This window comes from Sturnus vulgaris, chromosome 1, assembly GCF_052056855.1.
Source record: "Sturnus vulgaris isolate bStuVul1 chromosome 1, bStuVul1.hap1, whole genome shotgun sequence".
NCBI classification, from domain to species: Eukaryota; Metazoa; Chordata; class Aves; order Passeriformes; family Sturnidae; genus Sturnus; species Sturnus vulgaris.
In genome coordinates this window covers 113,183,761-113,206,414 of record NC_142243.1, presented here as the reverse complement: position 1 = coordinate 113,206,414, position 22,654 = coordinate 113,183,761, and the positions used below count along the sequence as shown (strand labels likewise).

Genomic DNA, 22,654 nt, shown 5'->3' with positions numbered 1-22,654 from the left:
TTTGAGGGCTTAGCATAGCACACTTCAAGATGAACCTACTGGTTTTCAAGCTCCAGGAATAGCAGGATCCCATGAAATCTCCATACTTTATGATGGGTGCTGTTTTGAAACTGTTTGCACTGCTTACAAGAATTGTGTAACTATGGTAGCGTCTAGAAATCTGTGAAAAAGTAACCAGTGAAACGTTAAAGGTGAGCTGTTGTAACTTTTGAATTCATTTGCTATGCTGTCACCGCAGCAGGCTTTGGGTATAAACTCCAAGGTCAGTGGCAAATGAGTACTGAAGGTTTCTGGCATGATTTCAGTTTCTTTCTCTGTAATTTTTGTAATCCAGTTAAAAACCAATTCCTCTGCTTCAGGATATTTTAAATGCAATAGACCAGAAATCACTGTTTACAGAAATCACTGCTAAAGCCCTCAAAGTCTTTAGTCAGTTTATCAGCAATTTTATTTGAATCGCAGTCACTCTATAGCTTACTTTTTCCTATTTCTAAAAATATGAAGAGAATATTAAGATGATGCTTCTCTTTTTGGACTTCTTTTTAACGATGGCTACAGATTTGACTTATTAGAGATTTAACTGGAATGCACCTATATAGGGTAGCCAGCTGTGTGATGTCAAATAATTACTTTAATATCAAAGATGCTTTAAAAAGTGCTGATTGAAATTACTTCAGTACTTCCTAGATTGATTGAGCAGCCAATTTTCCTCCTGAAACATCAATGTGTTGAGGTTTACATGAAGTTTTAAGAAAAGGTACACAGATTATAACTGTTTCAGCTTTTTGGACATACTTATTTCAATGGTTTCTGCATTGTTTGTTCTGCTGCTAGGTATTTAGAATTTCACCTATTCATCCTGTGACCTGGTTGATAGTGGGACCATATTTTCTATGTGTTAACTTGGAGTGGCACAGATGACTTTCTTATTTTGAGTACATTTATTTGGTAATTTTTTAAGGTAGTGCAACTACATGAATTTCCTGTTTTGAGCCAATATATTTGGTGAGACTTCTTTAAGGTAGTGGAAGAAGATGACAAAACTAAATCAAGTGTCATCCCATGTGTGTTTTTCAGATGTCCTTTGCACTTCAATGCAAATCATAATACTCTAGAAAACAGTAAAATTTCACTAACTGTTTAAAGAAGTAATATTTTATTGACTTGTCTGAAGTTTTCCAGGTTACAAAATGGAAAAAAAAAACCTAATATGGCAAAAAGTTATGCTTTAGCAGTAGGAAAAGCCTTCCTCCTAAAAGCCTATGATAGTTCTAGTGGAGGAAAGTGTGAAAAGTACATGTTTATTCCTGGGGATCAGTGACAACAGCAGTGGTTGAGTAGGAGAAAGGGCTGAGGAGAGCAGCGATGGTGTAGTGGCGGTGACCGGAATCGTTAGCAGTGAACACCACCTGGAAAGGAAAAAACTCGTGGTCATGGTGAACAACATACATACCTTATTAACAAATAAGCAGCACACCCCACTTCACCTGCAGAGCACTTTGCTGGTTCTGTTCAATGCTTTTACTCTTCTGAAGGGTAATGTTTCCCATTACTTTGTGATTTCCCAGGACTGAGATATTGTGAGGTTTGGACTGAGGTCCACAAAGAGCCTCAGCTGTGGTGGAGCTGGATGGAAATACCCACACCTGAGCCAGGCAAACTGCTTTGTGATGTGGAATGGGAGGGTAAGGGGCAGGCATCTCAAATGACCAGTAAGAAAGACAGGGGTGAAATTCCACCTAGGGAATTTAAATACAACCCTTGTGTGGTGTGTCTAAACAAGGCAAGCAGCTGGAGCCCAAAGCTACTTTCTGTACTTCAGTGCCCCCTCCTGTTTCTAACATCACTGCTGATGGGTCAGTTTTTGCATTAAGAACTGAGTGGCTAGGCTTGCCAGAACAAGGAGAGACCCTTGCCCTATGACAATTCAAATCTGCTGCTCTCCAAATCAGTCCGATGAGACTGGGGACACCCAATTCCCAGGAAAGCATTGTCACCTGGGTTAAATTTCAGATTTCTTAGCCTACTATTTGATCTATTTTCTAAACCATGCACTTTCTATACATGGGCTAGAGAGTTCTCTCCATGACCAAAGTCTAACCTGCTGGGACATGAGGACTGTAGGCTTCAGTAACCTTGTACACAGTCACTGAATTCTACTCACTTCCCAGGCTAGCTTGTTGACCTGTAGGCTATTATGTCAAGGAAAAGCTTTCAGCCTAGCTGGAACAGTCTCAGTCAGGCACTTTTAAGACCCTTCTGAGGTGTAGCTCTTACAACTTTCAGACATCCAAATGGTTAGGGAATACTTTTGAGGTTTGTTTTTTTTTAACCTAAACTGCACCTCAGACTTTTATGGACCTGGGACTCAGTCATTTGTTTTAGTTTTCCACGGAGCTCCATGAACTTGTGGTTTGAAATGTTCTACAACACTACCAGTAGCTGTTTCAGACTACTTAAATTGAGTAAATCCTAAATTTAATGACAGATTAAGGCTGAAGAATTTAAACAGATTTTTGGATGTGCTAAGTAAATGTAGTAAAATAGAGCACACAATAAATTAGTGTAGGACTGAAAGCAAAGGGAGAGACATGATATTATATTGTTGGCCTGCTTGTGAAATTTGAGTATCAATGAAATAGTCAACTTTTCCTTTCCCGCTATGGTTATTTCTTTACATTTTTGCACCTTGTGTTTTGGGTTTTTTTTTTTATTGTATATTTTGGTACTGAACATAATTTTAAAAATGGCACACCAGAAGGAATTATTTTTTTCCTGTAATTAATTTTTTCCTGTAATTACATGTCATATTAGAACTCAGGGATTTTATGGGACTGATAAGGAGGAAATACCTCTGATTTAAGTATAGCCTATTTCCTATAAAATTAGGGTCCCCAAAATCTCTCCATTCCTTCAGCAGCAGTAAAAACATTCTCTTTTTCTTGGTCCTGTTTGTTTGTTTGTTTTTATAAACACTGTCTACTTTTGAATAATGTAGCTCTTTTTTGAGCAAGATTCCCTACTGGTGTGAGTGGGTGCATGGGCAGAGCTACACTTTGGAAGAGCTGTGTCAGCATTTGCAGGGAAGCTGGCTCCTTCCTGTGGCTTAGCTGGATATTTACTGCCTTTATTTGCTCACAGCTGTGTGGCAGTGAACCACTTCTCTGAGTGATGCTGCTCCTTCAGTATTAAAGGGCTTTTTTTCCCTCTTTCCAGCTGATGCCACAGCACAGGCAGGGTATACTGGTTATCAAGGATGTTTGCCACTACTTACATCAGCGTATTCATGGAATGCAGAAAGCCCAAGCGCCTTCCAGTAAGAGCTGGTCTCAAACTTCACCATGTATTTTCCCTCTACAAACTGTTCTTCTGTCGTGAGCTCATGAATCTCCCCATACTCTGTGGTTTTCCTGTAATGATTAAATATCTATATAAATATTTTATCCTGTCATTTAGATGCTAAACAGAAACCGTCAGTGTGGAATATTAAATAGCAGAGGTGCCAAATTCTACATTGAGTAGTTTCTAATAATTTGAAATAATTCCTTCCCTCTATGTAGTGTATATTTCCATATATTGCAGAGTTTGTCCTTGCTACCAACTCACACATGTACATCACAAATCAAAGCTGGCTGATTTAAGGTGCCTCTTTTAGTATCATGTTTAACTTGCACCAAATGTCCACAGAAACAAAAGAGAATTCTTCTTCTTCGGAGAAGTATTGTCATGATAAGAGGCAAGATGACAAATATCAAAATAAAACTGAGGAGAGACAAGATATTTTATTGGAAAATTATTTTGTTCACTAGCTATTGGCACTGAGGCTCTCGAGCTAATTCCTATACACTGATGTGATTTTATTTGACCCTGAGTGGTAATGTAATGGAAAAGCAATTTAGCATCACAAGATTTTAAAAATTTGAATTACAATACCTTGGTCAAAGAGCAAGGGACCTTTTCCATTGGGTACCATGTAAATGACCAATAGAAATTCCCAGCTCAGAACTTATGTGCTCAGCTCCTAACAAAAATCTGTGTATGAAGAAACTCCAACAGCAAGAAGGAAGTATAGCTGGCACTGCACCCTATTTGTTTGAAAAGGAAGCTCTTCAAGCTTTGTATGACTTTAGCTGTTTAAATATTTACATACTTAGCTCCTAAGCCCCATTTATCTCTTTTCCCTCCTTCTACTTAATTTCTGATTTTTAAAGTTTTTGTGTTTGTTTGTTTTTGTCTGTGTCTTTTTCTGCTGAAAAAATTTATTTGATATTTATAGCACTTCATAACCACATGATTTAGCTGAAGGAAAAATGAAGAAAGCCTTGACTGGGAGAACTAGTGGAACTTTCCTGTTTTATGGCAGAACTTTTCTGCTAGGCAGAAAACAAACTTGGGGAGGAGAAGAGAAAGTGGAGAAAGCAGTGATGTGCTGCTTATCTGGGACAGAATCAGTTGTGCTAGTGGTCTTTCCCAATCTCTTTTTCTACTTCACCTTATTTGTAATCTTTGGTTAATTGTGATAAATAAGAATGACTGAATGACAGAGCTTTTGCTTAAATTGAGAGGTAACAGGATTGAAAATCCCATGCCAATTTTAATTTTTCCTGTTTTTCAAGACTGACAAAATCTCATTGGTCCAATAAAAGTGTAATCAAGCTTATGCAGGGCAGACCAAACCTGCAAAGAATTCAAGTCCTATTTGAAACAGTTATCATAGTCCATTTGTAAAGCGTATGCATCTGTTTTCTTTTAATTTAATTAGTAATTCCTGGTTTAATCTATATTGCTTTAATAAAAGAAGAAAGAATTCATTTGTGAGTGTCCTTGAAGCTGCAAAACAGAATTACTAAGATCCTGCAGAAGAGAAGTTAGTAATCCATGTACGTCTGCTTATAATCTGGTTAGTCTAGACATAAAGCAATTAAAAGAAAAAATTATGTCTGCCTCAAAATCTTTGTTCAGAAAAACAAATTAGTTTTAGTTTGAGGAAAGTGTGGATGGAACTGGAATGATGCTTTCCCTAGGGGATACTGCCCCAGAGTGTCAGATGTTAACCTTCCAGAACAGCAGAGAAACTGTAAACAAGAGCTCACTTGGAAAGGCATGCCCACTACCAGAAGTTAATGGCACTTTCTCATTTTCTTTCTTTATTAAGTGGCAGCCATTCAACGCAACTTGTCTCACAAGGAAAGCCTTCAGCATTACTGCTGCACTGACAGCCAACAGGACAGTGTGTGATTCAGAGCCTGGAGGGGATTAACACAAGGCAGAGGATGCTCAGCATTCAGCACTGGTAGCAAAAAGCTGTGATTTCTTCTGAACAGCACTTGTATTGCTGTCTGAGTGAGGGACTAAATATAACATGGTTCCTTATTCTTAATAGGATGTGGACTGTCAGCAGCTGCTCTAAGATGGACAGTTAAGTTAAAAAGCTGTGTTTTTCCAGTAAAGTTGCTACAGTGCCAGCCCATACTGTGATCCTGATCCTCCTTTTGATTATCTGGACGTGAGTTGTATATTGTGGCCAGGTTAAATCTGCACTGTCTGTACAATGATGTTTATGAACTCTTAGGACAAAACCTGTGCTCTCAGATGCAGACTGATGAAGAAATATCTCAGGAACACAAGCTCTTATTTTGGAGTTAAAAAAAAGGAGGGTTGAGGAACCAACCGTCTGTGTTCAAAACACAGAAGTGTCTTCTTTCATGACTTGTGACCTAGGTCACATGAAAACTGTGTTCGGTGACTGCAACTCTTAAACCACATGATAAAACCTAGATTTCTAAAAACTTGTGAGGAGCAAAAAGGTCAAAGATAGTCATGGGAGGAGCTCATATAGAATTCAAATCACATGTTCTGCACCCTAAACCCTTCCTCAGTATGTGTCTTAGCTCAAGTTATCTCTTCTTGCATATTTTTAGCCAGAGTCATTTTGAAATAAGCCTCTTAATAAAGTCAACTGCTACTGCAACTCCCCCACTGCCCCTTAAATACCATTACTCAAATTCAACAGTTGCTAAGTACATTTGCTTAATTCCATGAAGTGTGCTTGCAAAGTAAAAACAAGAAAACAAAACGGTGAAAACATAACTGCAACAGGCATTTGTACAAAATGTAACTTTCCCTTATGTATCTGCTACTATTGTAACTTCAAAATGTTATTCACCTGACAGGAGTATTTACAGGTTGTGTTCCTGGATTTCATTCACATTTTCAGCTGTTTTAATACAGGGAAATTCTGGCTTCTCCAAAAGAATAAAATTGTAATCACATACAAAAAATTGATTAAAACAACTGTTATCATCTAAAGTCAATGGTATCACTTAACGCAGCCTTGGTTATGATGCAAGTCAGGAAAAATGTCAACATTTTTACCTGCAATAAAAGTTGTGATTTAATGCTCCTTCAGTGCCATTCCCCAGCAAAATGGTTCTCACTTGCCTAGGGTTAATCTTCTGGATTTATGTACAAGAAGTGATTAGAATCTCTAGAGTGTACTAACCTAATGCGTCAGCAGAAGCTGCCTGAGAACTACAGGATTTGTCTCCATGGACTTGTTGAGAGCTGCATTGCGAACTCAACAAGAACTTCTGTTATATTCCACAAGTGAGGGCATTTAATAATAACATTACATGTATTAGATGTTAAACAGCACTTGATGAAACATTTGAAATAATTTGGTTTCCTAATAATGAAAGGAATGCTCACTAGGGATAAGATGTTATCCTTGTCTCTGCTTTCCTTGAAAAAAAAGTGTCATTTTTCATGGAGTTTCTTTCTTCATTAAAGTATATAAATCCATTTTAGGGGTCATTTATTATTTAGGGTTAATACTCAGCACTTGGGAGTGGAGCTGTTTGTTTCTCTCTGTCTTGTAAACTTTCTTGCTACTTCTCAAAAGGAAAAAGCGTTTTTTATTTTTCATTATATAAAAAGAAACCATTCAGATGGAGAGAAAGTTATCTCTCCTTATAGTCTTCTATTCTGTTGTTTTTTTTTTCTGCTGCTTTTATGTAAATTATGCTGTAAGAATCCTAGTAAAAGACAGTTAAATGTACAATTGACTCCTGTCCATTCTTGTCCTCATCATTCTGTGCTTGAATATTCTGCTGCTACTGGAGATATCTCTTGATTTATTTAAAAATTTGATTCAAATTTTTGCAATGAAAAATAAATGTCTGAATACCTCAGCTATTTGAAATTTTAGTAAACTGTGTTCTTCTGTTACTCATACACCTGTCACAGACTGAAGGTATTGTCTGACCCTCTGTGATGTCCTAAGGTATTTGTAAGGATGCCAGGTATTTGTTGGTATTGGTCAGTCATTCTAGAAAAAGACTGAAAAGAAATGCTGACACTTTGCTTCTGCGTTGTGTTACAATAGGACTCTAAAACTTTCTGGTCATGGAGTTTCTTCCAACCAGCACATTTGGGACACAGCAGAAGATGAATAATGCACTTATTATTTGCATGCGCGCAGACAAAGCTTACAGGGAGGATTTTGTATGTGACTGCTGCAAATAAAGCTCTATATCCATTGCATATGAAGATAAATTAGTCTGGATTACCTACAAAACACTGGTAAATAGGCTTTTTTTTTTTTCTTTCTATAGAAAGGAAAGATACTGAAGCTTGGAGAAAAAATAAATATTAAAACTAGTCCCTTACAAAGATAAGATGAGCATCTGTACATATTTTTGCAATTAGCATTTCAGTCATGCATAAGTTCCACTTAAATCTAATCAGATTCATGTGCTGTGAGCACTGATAGTGTGGCACATATGTCAGAAAACATATTTCTGCTTTGATCAGAGATCCATTCCGTTAACTCCTCAATTGCTTGCCTAAAGGCACGTTGATAATAGCTCCAGAAGACCATACAACTTACCCAACAGCAAAGTCCTGCCAGCTTCCATCTTCAGCCTGTTTAAAAACTTTAACAGTTACATCAGATGCAGGGCTTCCTCTGACTGCATCCAGCACTTTCACCATAAGAGGGCATTTGGAATCAACAGAGCCATGGGAGACCTTGGGGAAAGGAGGAAAAGTTATCTTTTAACTGTTCATCAAGCCTGCAAAAAACTTCTTGCAAAGAAAAGATGGATTCTAATTGCAGAATTACCATTCACTTAAAAGTGAGTTCTCTGACAAATGCTATTCAAAGCTAATTTCCAAACATCTATTTCTAAAGCAGACTATCTTAGAGCTTTATACTGATAACTTTATTACACACACACAGATTGCTTGATCAATATTTAGTGTTGCTCTAAATGGCTCTAGGAAAATGATGTACTGTTATACCTTTATAATGAGATCACAAAGAGGAAAATAATAAATTCTTGTAAGTGCAGACAAAGTATTTTGATTAAGCAAACCAACAAAGAAATACATATGACATCCTAAGACTGAAAGAATATCCCTCTCTTAGGCTTCATTACACTATAAGGAATCCTTAGTCATACCTCAAAAACATTTTTCAGTGCTTTAGAGAAGCACTTGTTTGGCGAAGCTGCCTCTTTATTGAGGTTACAGGATGTGAGTCATGAACAGATAGAAACAAATGAAAAAAAGGTCACACCACATAGATCCCTGACCCTTCCATAATACCTTAAAAAAGGTGGGTAAATGGGAAGAAAATGAAAAAGTTTCAAGAATTTGAAGATGCTATTATTAAAAAACCCCAGAGATAACATTCTGGCAAAGCCCAGTGGTTACATAATTTAATGGATGAGGAGGATGCTAGTCATCTAGAAAATCTAGATTATCATTCTTGTAATGATTGAGTTTGAATACAAAGAAACTCACCAGTGGTGCAGCTTCAGAGAAAAATACCAGTCCAGCTAAGAAAACAAAGAGCACAGACTGAAAGGCCATTCTGCTTGCTGTTCGTGTGCCTTGGTGCCAGCAGCCAGGAGCTGGGGGGATTTGGGATTTTATAGCCAATCCAACAACAAAACAGGCTGCTTATTGGGTGCCCATATGACTCCAAAACTGCTGATTCCGATTATTTGCTTAGTAAATAGCCCAATCCTAGAGTCAGTCCATGAATAGCACTGCCATTGAAGTCAATGGAAGGACTGCAGGATCACTAGGGCAAAGAAAATAAGTAACGGACACAAACATGACCCTTGCCTGGGGAGATTACACTCATAGAAAGCCCTCCACAAAATAACACAGATGACCTTTGTTTGCCCAGAAATCCAACCAATTCTAGGGGAACTTCTTTACCTTGCCCTCAGGTTGTGCATGATAATGCTCCAATGCTCTCTCTGCACCTGCCCCATGTTTCTTCTCAGTATATTCAGTGCTTTCTGAGGATCAGATCCCACACATGGGTGCAGACTCACATATGGCTGATGGAGTTTGCTCTTTGTCTGGCTCAAGCAGGGCTGCTTGTTGGAAAGGAGCAGTGTCTCTGTTCTGAGACACAACTTAGATGGGATCTGACACAATCTGCTACCCACCAGAAGTTTCTAATGATTGATCTTGCCCAACCTTCAGGTAGACACTGAGGTCTCCTCTTAGTCACTGGGAAAAGACCTGTAGAGAGCTGCTCCCTTGTGAAGCTAAAGGTCACTGAAAAGTGAAATGAGTCCTCTCTTGGACCATGTACCCCAGAAGGAGCCAAGGCAGCCAGCAAAGTCTGGTAGCTTTTGCTAACATCTGGCTAAGGTTCTAGTGGCCAAACCTTTATTATACTGGGAATGTTATTGTTATATGTATGTTTGTACAGTTTGACATTTGTAAGTGTACAAACGTACATTTAAGAAGTTTTTCAGGGGTTAACTCAGCCCCAGCTAGGTTGGAAGAAGTCATCTGGGGAAGATGGCATGGTATAGCTGGTTTTGTTCAGCTGCATCACATAAATTGTCCATACTGTACCTTGTGCTAGTTGAGAGACAAAGAAACTGCCCTGTTTAGAAGTTCCTTTCTCCTACATCCTAAACAACCCTGAGTTTACACTTTTCAGGAGCTTTTTACTGATTTTACAGTATTCTAACAAAAAGCAGTTTTCCCCCTTAACTTGAATAAGATTATGATGAAAGTCTTAGAGAGAAATCATGGATGGTATTCTCCAGAGACTTTCATGCCTTCAGGCTGCTTTATGCAGTTTTTCTCTCTAGGGAAAGTTGCTTTTTCAGAAAAAAAATATAATACAGTAATCTCCTGCGCTGGGATCAAAGTGCCCTTTGTCCTTACAGCAAAGCAGGCTGATAGGCAACATTCTACACACACTTTGCCTGCACGTAAAAGTCAGTGCAAGGTGCCCAGTGGTAACAAACCATGCTGCAGTCTAATGCTTGTGAGTTGTATTCAGGTCTTGGAAAGTTAAATTCTGCTCCTAGATTTGTGCAACAACATATTACTTCATTATTTTGTTCTCATTATTTGCGAATATTTCTCTGAAGCAATGAAGCTTTGTACGTCTGGAAATTATCTGTATTCTAGGGCAAGTAGGCTGTCCAGTGTTTTGCTGTCAGCTGTTCTGCAAGGAAATAATGCCAAGGAGTTAATTATACTGGCACTTGTCTGCATGAGAAATTGCTATCCTATGGGACAATTACTTAAAAATTAATGATTTTCTTCTGGGCTTTCCTGCAAAGTAGCAGTTTCTGAAAAATCAGGTCTACAAAGATAGTGTATTTCAGCTGTTCATATTATTTTGCTTCCCTCTTTTATAACATTGACCTTTTGGCAGCTGCTTCTTAGAGTGAAAAATGATCATGAAGAATTCTAACCCCAATATGATTTTTTTCCCCTTGTCCTTAATTTGCTGTTTTTTATAACTCTCAGCATCCCATACATAACCCAGAGTGGGATTCTTTGACTACTAGCAAGGTGTCCAGTTTGAGTGAAAATTAGACTTTCTGTGTTTGTGCATCTCCATTCACACATCTTGCCCACAACTAGATTATTTCTTCAAGTTCTAGGATACAGGTGGACTCAGAAGGTAAAAAAAACTATAAAAATCTACTGTATCTGTAATCATGAAGCCTCTAGAATTTATACAGAATTCTATTAAAATCCATGTGAACCTAATTTAAAATTACTATAGCCTAGTGAAAACAATGCTAGGTAGATTTCCCCTTCCATTGTCAATCTCAACTTAGTATCCCATTGTAGTAGTATTTTCCATAAAATGTGTGTGAAGGCTCAGGGATTTGGAACAGCTGGTGGAGAAGGATGGTTCTCCCTTGGTAGGGAATCAAAACATGATTGTGGCAGGGAAAAGGAGAGAGAGGATGGGTAACTGGCCAAGAATGGCCAAGAGTCCCTGGTATGCTCAGTAATCTCAGCTTTATGGAAGCCAACAAGTGTGAGACCCCCAGTTATGGAAAAATTTAGATAATCTTCAAATATGTGAATGCTTTGAGGCTTATCTGAATTCCAAATCAATTGAAGTTCATCTCTGAAGAATTAGGATTAATGTCTATTTCTAATGAAAGCGTGTCCCCTGCTTGGAAGCATTACAGTGTTCAGGTCAAGAGCAAACATGTCCTGCTAATGCTCTTGTTTATGTCAAAGATTTTTCCCACTATGCTACAGTATTTTTCTCTCTCTTCTGTGTAGTCTCACACTCTTAGGCTTGTTTTACATGGATAAGCTCCTTATTCTCTGCTGCATTCCCTTCTATTTGACTTTACTTAGAAAGCCAACTGCTACTACATAACAAAATGCTCAGACACGCTGGAATACCTGGCTTTGACCATAAAAACCTGTAAGCTTCTCCTGTGACATTGGAATGAAAGGGCCTGATAGATGGTAAGCCATTCAGTAATCTGGAGAGAATTCTCTAGTACTGTTTGAAGAATTAATGAATTCCTGGGCTCTGAAAAAATCCTTTCTATAATATAGAGACCTGAATGTGAGACCTTTTTTCAGTTCTCTGGAGTAACATTCCTTAGGTACTTACAGGAAAAGACCTGAGATTTACCTCTCAAAGGAGTTCATCTGAATTTTCTGGCTAGAGTCAAGAACTCTATGAGTTTTACTTCAGGTTTCTGCCAGCTGAGTTGCTGTGGCAGAGCTCTGGCACTTATGGAGAGTGCTCAATTCAGTAACTGCTTGAAGCCAGAGAGAAATTTTCTGTTGCTTTCACTATTTGCTAATTATATAACATTTTCCCTCTCTGCAAAGCCAGGGATAATGCTTTTCTAATTAATAAATGTGCTTAGGGAGGTTCATGTTTGAGCTTGAATTTCATTTTGCAAAGAATGGTATTAAAATGGTGGCATTTCAGGTATGCATGGTGTTTGCATGTTTATCAGGCTTTTTTGTTTTCATTTTCGATGAGGAGTATGTCTGTATTTTAAGTTTTAATGGTAATTCCCAGATTTTCACTGGACTAACACTACCTATTTGTTTGGAAGTAAGGAAACATTACTGTTCTTACGTAGAAAAATAAGAAAAGCACCCTTATTTTGTATCTTAAATAAAATTCAGTTACTACAAAAGTGAGGAAGTGGATACTGTTAGCAAACAATTTTGAAGACAGATGGGTTGGGCTGGTCTTGAGGTATAAAACCACAGTTTTTTTATCATTTCCAAGATTGTGTCCAAGGAGCATCCCGGGACATAGCTCAAAGTCCAGAAAAAGAAACATAGAAATAGATGATTCTTGCTTTAGGGCATTTGTAATGTATGAATTCACCCGGCACCTGCTCATCTCAGCAGGCTCTGAAGCATTTAAACTCCAAGGTCACTGGGCACTGATCGTTACTACTTCATTAACTACCTTATAGGTCTTGTGATCTCTCAAAAACAAACTTCTGTTATTCAACTTTAATATGTATTCATGTCTACATACTAATCTATCAGTCTAGACAAGCGATTTAAAAAAAAAAAAAAAGGGCCTTAATTCAGTTTATGCACAAAGCTAACTGAATATCCTTGGGCCAGCCTTAATACTCCTTGTGTCTGAAAGATGCTGGAATTTGCCATGAGATCAATGTTTTTGAAGGTCAATCTATTTATCAGTAAAATGATTAGGTGATTTGTATTTTAAATTTATCTTTTTTGCCATTCTTACAGGAAGACATACACAATAAATCTACAGCATGATGCAAATGTTTCAATAGCAAAAAGAAACCTTAAGAGAGGTCACTATTTTCCTAGGGTCTTGGCTAGACTCTTTTGGGAGTGTGTTATATTTTTAAGTGAATTTCCATCAATGATCAATTTTTTCTTAGTGGGCTGCAGATATCAAATGATTAATTAGAGCAGACATGACAATGAAAACTTTCCTCTAACAATAATGACCAAAAGAGGTTCTCTGGGGTTAAATTATAATCTTTTCTTAGGTTATATGTATTTGCTAAGCTATTGCAGCTATGTACTTTGTCCATCATTTTGCTGTTTAAGATTGTAAAATGCTGAGTCTAGGGCACTTCATTCTGGTACCTGAATACAAACAGGTGTGAGGAAATGCCTGTTTTTCCATCGTGGAGGGTCACTTTAGTAGGCTCTTGAAAAGCTTCTGCAAATTTGCACTGAACCAAATTAGCCATTAGTTAATGTCTTTCGAGTTACTCAAGTCTCTGTTTAGTGGAGATCATTGTAGATACAGGTAGATCACCACAGGGACTCACATGAATGCAGTTTCCATGTGGACGATGGCTGCTGTGTCTGTGAGTGTCTTTGCACTCTGTCATGTTTCCTGGGCCACCCAGACCACATCTGCCTCCTGCCCATCTGTCCCACCTTGTAGTAGGATCCCCATCTGCCCTGCAAAAAAATCCCCTGGGCATGTTGTTGAGCCGGAAATTACCAAGTGACAGTGACACATTTATGCCTTTCTTTTCATTAATTGGACTGGTGCCTTCTTCCTGCCAAAAGCTCTGAGGAAATGCTGTACTGATCATGTTATCTCATAAACAGAACTCCTGTATCCACCACGGGCTCCACTGAAATTTGGCATCAGCTTCCAAGCACATTTACCAGCATCACTGGTCTGACAAAACCAAATGAGTGCCTCATGAAAATGGATCTGAGAGGAAACAGCCTTATATCTTGCAAGGGATAAAAAGAAAGGTATTTCAAAAGGGAAGGGACAGAGCAAATCATGACCCTATGTACAGTGCATTAATAACATCTGTCTTTCCTTTTTTATGGTTTTTCTTTTTCTTTTTGTTCTTCTTCAAATTTTAAAGACAAGAACAGAGTATACTACAACATTTCAGGGAGAAAAACCCAAGGGCTAAACACTTTTTTGATGTGGAACCAGCAAAAGAAAAGTATTAATAGCTATTTTAGACAAGCCACTGGTCATAGGTTTTTTAGCTTTCTGAGCCAAAAGCTCTTGCTAGTTCTGTCTGTAGCAGACGTGAGAGCAAACTCTGTGATCCAGCTAGGAAGTACTGGGTGAAGGCACACTAAAAACATAGGAGTAGCTTTGAGATAGTGCTTCTCAGCATGTTACCCATCCTTTGAGCTGTACAGTCAAAACTGATTCACACATTTTGAAATGCAGTGGGGTACATGAGTCAACAGGAGATTAACTGGCTGTTATTCCTTGGTATATTGTAAAGGAAAATCTTACTTGTGTATGTAAATTCACAAACTCTCCAGCATGCTTTCTGCATGAACTGCTGCGTGCCTTTCATAGTGGCAAACACAGATTGCTGCTTGAACAGATGAACAAAAGCAACGTGTGTATATTTTTCCATGATTAAGCCTCTGTGGTTAGATCCCCCTTTACCTACTGCCAGCCAAGCTGGGAGACTGAATTTCAGTAATGTAACAGACACACGCTCAGGTTTATAGAGTGGAAGTTTGTAAATAGGTTAATGCAACACTTGCTGCAGATAAAAATAGCAATTTCTTTTCTCACTATTACTGAACTAGGTTCAGAATACCTCCTGTACCACAAAAATTAAATAAATATCAGCTGAGCCTACAACTTAGTTCTATCTATGACTCTTGTGCCACTGTTCTAGATCTACAGTCACAGTTATTGCAGAATCTGCTTTTTGCAGTTGAGGTGCATTTTATCCCTGCCCTGTATTTGTGTATATTCTTTCTGGGGAGCTTTTAGCTTCTCTTTCTTGGCTGCATAGTATATAGGCTCTCACATACCACTGCTGAGAAACTATTCTGTCTCTGGTCTGTTCACAACTTTTTCTACATTTGTCAATAATCGTAGCAAAGCAAAGGCTGCTCTGTCTTTAAGACAAACTCAAGCAGAACAACCACCATCTTATCCAAGAGACCTCTAAGTGCCATGCCATTTGTAGTGTCCAGGGGGTGAAACAGTAGCTGGCTTACAGCAGCCAGTTAGGTCTCTGCTAGAGTTAGAAAAAATTATTATTGCCTGTACTCAGGTCCAAGAGGAAGGAAATTTGAGTTCCTTAGTCCCAGAAGCTTGCTTTACAAGCCTGGAGTCCACATAGTGATTTTAAGCATGATATTAAAAAAACCCTGCTCTGCAAGTGAAGTGATCCACAGTGCTGGATGAGTATGAAGCTATTGGGGAATTATTCCCACTCCCCTGTCTCATGAGGTGTGGAGGTCAAGTATGAGCTGTGATTGCTATACTTCCCTTTTAACAGTAGTTCCCAGACCAGACCACTCCTGCTCCTTGTCACCCCAGCCCTCATGCAGAGCTGATCTGGGAGCCACGTCTGATCCTGGAGGCCAGGTACTTCCCTCCCTGTTTGTAGGGCAGCACTACGGTCCCTTCACTGCTACACAATGCAGTGTGCAGCATCCCATGTCTTCCTGAAAGTTCATCACAGCCCATAATATTGGAGCCACTGGAAACCAGCTTAGGGAAATATGTAGTGGTAAAATAAATTCATTTAATCCCCTTCATCTGTCTGATTTTCTCCTCTAAGCGTGATTCAAAAGAATTTTAATCCCTTTCATGTAGGCCAGAGAAGGCATTGAGGCCAGCAGCTTGTCCACACCTAGCAGAACAGTTGCCACACTTTATGTTCTCATTCTGCCTTAACAAATTCAAGTGTGGCCAAATAGACAAGTCCTTAGAATTGCTTGGATGCTTCAAAAGACTTTGAAATGTCAAATCAAAATTCTTACCCACTCTTGCTAGCTAGCATTCTCTCTCAATAGAGGATAAATGACTCACGCACTCCGAATGACTTTCTTTATTCTACTCTCCTTCTTGCAATTTAAAAGATTCCTTCTGTCCTCAGTATTAGACCTCACTACTCTGTTGGCTACTGCTTTTTACTGGTGATTTCCAATGAGCTTGACATCATTAGCTATTGGGCTCCTGGTGGCAAGGAAAAAGTAAATTTCAGTTTTTTCTTCAAAGATGATACTCAGCAAGTAGGTGCTTTAGTCTTTGAAAAATGATGAAAGAAGCATAGCCTGAGGTGGGAAAAACCAGCAAATGACTCCAGCCCACAACTGTTGTCTGGGGAATATTTGACTTTGTAGATCTTTTATTAGTATCAGCTTGATGAGTCTATTGAAGTTTCTCCACAAAGTACAAAAAGTCACATGAGAAGAGGAACACATACTAATTTTGCTCTTTCATTGTGACATTATGTGAGGAAGGCTGTAAATAGCAGAAGTGTGTAATTGCTAGTGACACTCCTTTCCGTTGAGCAATTTGTCTTTTTTTTTACACCCAGGGTTGCCATGCAGAAGTTGGGGAGATCTCAGTGCAGGAAAGCACAGAGTTATACATTACTCATGAGACTTTATACCCTTTCTGCCTGAAGTTCAAGCACAACTGTGTGCTGCATACATCCAGCTGCTTGTAGATGGTTGATTTATTTCCTGCACAAGTCCATAAGTGCTCTTGCAGCATCTATCTGTGCAGGTGGAATTGCCTTGGGAAACCACATTCGGGGCTCTTTTGAAAGCCAGAACTCCTCTGGCTGTTCCTTGCATGCAGCCACCCTAAACAGTAGAGAAGAGGTCGCAGAGTGCTCTATTCTATTCAGAGTGCCCTTCCTCTTTGCATGCTGATCAACTCCTTCCTGAGGGGACACAGTCTTGTAGCCCGTGGCAGAGTACCCAGCAGCCATGGAGGTCTGCAGGCCCCTTGGACAGACCCCTGCCACTGTGTTTTTTTGGTCAGGAATGAAGAATTCCAGCAATCTGGAGCAGAGCCATGTTGTGGCACAAAGAACCTCTCTTGAACAGTGTGCATGGGTCTGCATAAGCAGGTCCTGGCTGCTCACTTTCAGAGCAAAACATTACTGTAAAAACAAATCAAAAAAAAAGCCATGTCCTTGGCTGAAGATAAACCCAGCAAAGCAAATTCAATCCTTTTAAAATGTAAATATTAATTTAAACTTTCATTTTAACAGCACCCTTGGGTCTGTTGCCCTTTGGATGGAATACCTCCCCTCTCTCCTCTCCTGCTGGACAGCACTACTGGGATGGGAGCCCATCCTTTCCACAGTACAGGGAACAAATTGCTCAAGGTGGCAGGAAGCTGTCTTTGTAGGAGTCATATCTCTGGGGATCATTTCATGTGCAATGGAAAAGGCATTGGAGTTGGAACATGGGAAGAATCTGCTGAATGCCAAGCAGGCCATGCAGTCTCACCAGGCACTCCAAGATGTGGCTGAGGCTGGTTGTTAAGCAGCTTTTGGCATGTTTTTGAGCTTTCTCTCTGTCCCAGACTCACAGCAGCACTGCAAAACATGATGCCTTATCTGACTTCTCAACTCTGTAGTCAAGAAGCACAGGAAAAGAAAAAAGGTAAGAAAAGGAAGGAAAAAAAAAGGTAAGAAGAAGATGGAAAGAAGAGGTTGAGATATAAAGAGCATGGTGGCAGACACCTACATTTGCCTCTTTTCTGATGTTTATGAAAATAGCCAAACCTGAGAGGCCTCAGGTATGCTGGCACTGTTGAGTGCAAAACGTCTCACAAAGATAAGACAGTGAAGGCCAGTGGCTCAGGGTAGGGGTCATTGCTAAGGAACACCACCGTCCTGCACCTCTCTGGAGCATCTCTGTGACACTGTGGATCTCCCAAAAATATGACAATTGCTGCTTGACCACCAGATAAGAATAATTATTTGGCCCAGCGTTCCCTTCTTCTGCATTCCCCCTTCTGAAATGTATGATTTTAATGGAGTTTGTGGACATGTGTGTCTGTTTTAATCTTGCATTTCTGTGACTAAAATTTACTAATTCTTGTAAACAATGTTATTTACCCAACTGAACTGTTCTTCTGGCAACTTGACATTCAGGTGTCTCTGCTTAAATTGTGCTGAAAGGCACAATTCCCAGTAGCTGGAAAACCTGTTGTGCCTGCTCAGAGAGGGACCTTTTTTCATCTCTGCCCAGCAAAGAGAGGAATTTTAAGTCAACCTGGCTTTCCATCCTCAGTCTGTAATTCTGTTGCTAAGTGGCAATGAAAGAAGATTATCGGATCACAGATTAACAGAAACCTCCATTCAGTGCTCTTGTGTAATTATACATTTCAGTTACTTATCTGAGAACTGAGCTTTAGCTTCTGTGCTCCTACCTCAGCCTCACCCCTCCAGAGATTTTTATCCTCAGGGTCTGATCAGGATCCTGATAAACTGGCCTTTCCTTTCCACACTTAGCCTCTGCACCCTGGGGGGGCTCTGCCTGCAAGAATACCCCGAGGGTCTCTGTTCCCAGGGAATCTCAGAAACTAAAGTCCTACTCTAGTCTTTTGGAATTAATTATTTTGAGAGAAAGCAGGAAGAGTATACAAAATGGTTTAAAGAGTTCAGACTCTTCAGAGGTTACCCATTTGCTTCCTCCACTGATAAATTCCCTATTTTTTTCTCTCTTTTCCAAGCTAATATGTTCCACTCTCCCAAGCAAAAGTGGCAGAGCAGCATCAAAAAGTGGAGGAGGACACAAGCCTGAGTGGCTGAGGTAATTATTAAATGTTAAGGGTGAACCTCTGGCAGAAATTGTTTAGGGTGGGTTTTGAGGGGAACACAGTGAAAGGGCACAGGAAAATCAGGAAATAGCATATCTGGCTAATGTTGGGAATGCAGACAGAGAAGGAAGGAGAAGTCTGGGAAGGAAATGTAGTTTGTCAGCCGAGAGGAGAAGGTGGTTGTACACAGGACATACATTCACAGAAGTGTGAGAAGCAAAGGCCTCCTTATGTAGGAAAAAAAAAATTATTATTTTAAATAGAAAAGCTGCACCAGGAAGAGCCATGTAAAGAACAGGAGACAGAAAAAGGGGATGAGCTTTGTGGGGACCCATCTCTGTAACTGAGCAGGAGGAAAGAACACAAACTAAGCATTTAACAGGAGCAGAGAAGGGGGATGGTTGGAGGAATTGCCTGGCGTGAATTCAAGCAAAAGGAAGAAATGGCACGGAGGGATGGTGAGAAACAAGAGCTGCAAAAACAACGGAAAGGAAGGCTGTGTACAGGGAGAGAGGATACAGTTTCAGGTGGTGATGGCCACAGACTGTCATACAAATAAAACACAGAAGCAGAAAGCAGCAATGTATAGAAAAGCAAATCTGTTGGCAGTTCAGTATACCTGCTTTACAGGGGACTGGTATTTTCAATGTCTTATGCTCGAGTCTACAAGGGAAGCAGTAACTCAAGAACAAACAAGGCTGAAATAATATTTTCTGAGTCAGTCTCTGTGTTTTAACCTGTAGCTGACATTAAACATGTGCTGCCTCTGTGCCTGCTTGAGACTGTTTTTGCTGGACATCCTGTCTTACAGAGCTCTTTGCAAAGGAGACACTGGGTTTTTTCTGGTCTCAAATTTTAGAAGGAATGAATACACACGGTCCTTTTTTTCTGAAGAGCTTGTGTAATTCTCCTCTCAACCTACTCTGCTGTAGCTTTGCTTGTAATTTCTCTTTGGAGGTAACTGTGCTGTTTCCAAACAGGACACTGTGCTTGCTAAGATCAGTTTTAGCTCAGTGGCCAGAGCAGGGTAGCTACTGCCTAGAGTAGTGGGTACATAAATGGAACTACTCTAGCTGGGGTGAATCAGCTGCTCAGACACAAGGTAAACATTCACTTTGTGGCTCGTACACCAGAACAGATTTTTCCCATGTATATTATGGGTCTCCTTCAGACTCAAAGAAGAGAATTGGCAAACTGCAGGTGTTTGCTGCCCTTGAGGTTTGGGCACATCACCCGGATGAGGACAGGATGTTACTTCTTTTCTTTCCTCATCGAATCAATTAGGATCTGAGACACAGTTCTTTTGCATTTCAGTCTGAATTTCATTGACTTCATCATGGCAGTGCCCACGGACCACTCCAGAAATAAGGACCTGGAAGAACTTGCCATATGGAGATGGAAACCAGAGAAGTGAGCAGGCAGATGAAGCAGCTTGTACTTCTGAACAGTGATATACAGCTTGTGATTGCTGACCCCATGAGTAGCTTGCTTTTGGGGAAAAAAATAAAAGGTTTTGTCTAGTATCAGGTAGGGCCCCTTCTTCTCCTTCTTCCGAAGTCATTCTGGAAGGAAGAAAAACACCCTTCAAAAATAGAGAGCATTCTCTTTTCATTCCTACAGACATCCTGCTGTCTTTGTAGTTAGTCATCCGCAGTCTAAACTCCAACTTTAACCGGAGTTATCAAAACCTAAATTGCTTGTACCCATGAAAAGTAAATTACTAGGACTAAGTCAACCTTGCTGTTTGCCAGACTATTCAGTTATGACAGGATGACTAATTTATCCCTCACCTTGTCATTACATATGTGACTGATGTGATTTACAGAAACTCCCATTAGAATGACACTTGCTTCTCATGCCAGGCTAAGCTCTACTCACAAGGAAAAGAAATTTCATTTCACCTCTCAAAGAGTCCTTGCCTAGATGTTAAGGAAACTACCAAGAGAACCCTGATGAAGCAAACACAACAGTGACTTCATGGCGAAAAGGGACTAGCCTTGACCCTCGGTCAAGTTTAGTTTCCTCTTACAAATTTTCCAGAATAGTGAGGTGGAAACAGAAAGAAACACTGAAAAAAGAAAAACTGAATTCTGTGGAAAAACTATAAAGTATGGACAGAGAAAAGGGGTGGAAAACATATCCTATTGCAGAGCACAAAACAAGATTTTTCTTTTTTCCTAGTGGACATCCTGTGCTGTGTTGTGCAATATTTTTTATCAACTGCTTCCTAATTTTTGCTGATAAAAAAAATTAACATCAGTAACAGGCCCCTTTCTAAAGATATCATTGATAGGTTGATCCTTTTGACTTAGAGTGATAGCCATACAGAAGCCACCACACAGGGAGCTGTGGTGCTGGGATGATTTTTTGTCTCCTCCTGTAGCTTGACTCGTTACCTGTATAAGCCCAGCACACGGGTAGAGCTATCTCAGGTTAAAACTATGCAAAGCTGAGAAGAAAAAGAGTGATGGAAATGGGGATGGAGATGTTGCTCTGACATTACATGATGATTAGAGTGCTGACCCCTCAGGGCATTGTTTGTTAGCTGCAGTTCTATTAATCAAGTTGTGTATTGTTTCTCTTTTCATTAGAGTATGTGTCAAAACCTCTGAAAGAAAAATGCTGTAAGAGAGTCCTAAGGGGTTGCGCTTTTGAGAGCAGGAATATGTTGGCATGTTGCTAGAGAACATCCTATTTAAGAGATCAATGACAAAGCTGGAAAAAAATCATTATTATTTGGAAGGGATTTGTTACCTACATGAAAGGAAGCACTAAAAGAGAGAGGCTGTTTTGCAGTCCAGGACTGCTCCCACGGGCTTTGCTGAGTCCAGCTGGTTACATTTTAATGCCACTAACGATGTGTTTTGTAACCGAACCAAAAACCTCCCAGATGCAAGGAGGCTGGAGGGGTCTCAGTGCGGTGTGAGGGCAGCTCCGCGGCCCCTCGGTCCCCGTGTCACCCTCCCGCATCCCGGGCAGCCTCACAGGGGACACGCGGTCACCGGCTGCCACCTGCTGGCCCCAGGCACCGCTCGCCTCCTCCTCCTCCTCCTCACACCCCTGGGCAACTTCCTCCAATTCCAGGAAAAATACTACTTCTCGTTGGTGTTTTGGTGGGTTTGGTTTTGGTTCCGAGGAGGTAGGGAGGGAGCTTTCCTGTGGAGAAGGAAGGGCCAATGGAATCCTGGGGTGCATTGGGAAGAGTGTGGCATCTGGAATGCTGTGCCCAGTTCTGAGCTCCTCATTGCAAGAGAGACAAGGAGCTTCTGGACAGGGTCCAGTGAGGGTCACAAAGATGATTTGGGGTCTGGAGCATCTCTCTTATGAGGAGAGGTGTGGGAGCTGGATATATTCAGTCTATTCTTCAATCCATACAAATATCTTAAAGACAGGTGTCAAGAAGATGGTGCCAGACCCTTTTCAGTTCCCAGACACAGGACAAGGAGTAATGGCCATAAACTAACACTCAAGAAGTTTCACCTCAACATGAGGAGGAAGCTCTTTCCATTGAGGGTGGCAGAGCACTGGAACAGGTGCCCAGGGAAATCATGGAGTCTCTGGAGATATGCAAAACCCACTTGGACACATTCCTGTGTAACATACTCTAGGTGACCCTGCCTTCCCAGGGGGGTTGGAGTAGATGGTCTCTAGAGATCCCTTACAACCCTAACAATTCTGTAATTCCATGAAGGAAAGATTTAATGATTCTGCTTTGTGAAATGTATTATGCCTTTTGTGCCTCCTGGGAAGCAGCTGGTCATCTGTTGGTAATAAAGATAACAACCCAATTCTTTTATTTTCTTTTCATTCACACCA

General features: G+C 40.1%; 1 protein-coding gene and 1 long non-coding RNA gene across 2 annotated transcripts; one reads left to right on the top strand and one right to left on the bottom strand.

Annotated features, from left to right (window-relative positions):
* Positions 1 to 1,137: 1,137 nt before the first annotated feature.
* Positions 1,138 to 8,988, bottom strand: TTR (transthyretin). The gene is made up of 4 exons (XM_014874313.2): positions 8,806 to 8,988; positions 7,889 to 8,028; positions 3,275 to 3,410; positions 1,138 to 1,409 (listed from the first exon to the last, which is right to left on the bottom strand). Exons 1-4 carry the CDS (start codon positions 8,872 to 8,874, stop codon positions 1,302 to 1,304), a joined length of 453 nt encoding a protein of 150 aa, XP_014729799.1. The 5' UTR covers positions 8,875 to 8,988; the 3' UTR covers positions 1,138 to 1,301.
* An 8,356-nt stretch (positions 8,989 to 17,344) lies between these two features.
* Positions 17,345 to 22,654, top strand: LOC106851963 (uncharacterized). The gene is made up of 3 exons (XR_001402954.2): positions 17,345 to 17,676; positions 18,752 to 18,831; positions 20,153 to 22,654. It is a non-coding gene; the product is annotated as an uncharacterized LOC106851963 (long non-coding RNA).

What these genes read in the sequence shown, in the direction of transcription:
- TTR (XM_014874313.2), bottom strand. Translation starts at nt 8,874, where the DNA reads ATGGCCTTTCAGTCTGTGCTCTTTGTTTTCTTAGCTGGACTGGTATTT. An exon ending in TCTCTGAAGCTGCACCACTG is followed by an intron (nt 8,029 to 8,805) that starts GTGAGTTTCTTT and finishes CCTTTCCCCAAG; the next exon opens with GTCTCCCATGGCTCTGTTGA. An exon ending in CATTCCATGAATACGCTGAT is followed by an intron (nt 1,410 to 3,274) that starts GTAAGTAGTGGC and finishes TTTCCTTTCCAG; the next exon opens with GTGGTGTTCACTGCTAACGA.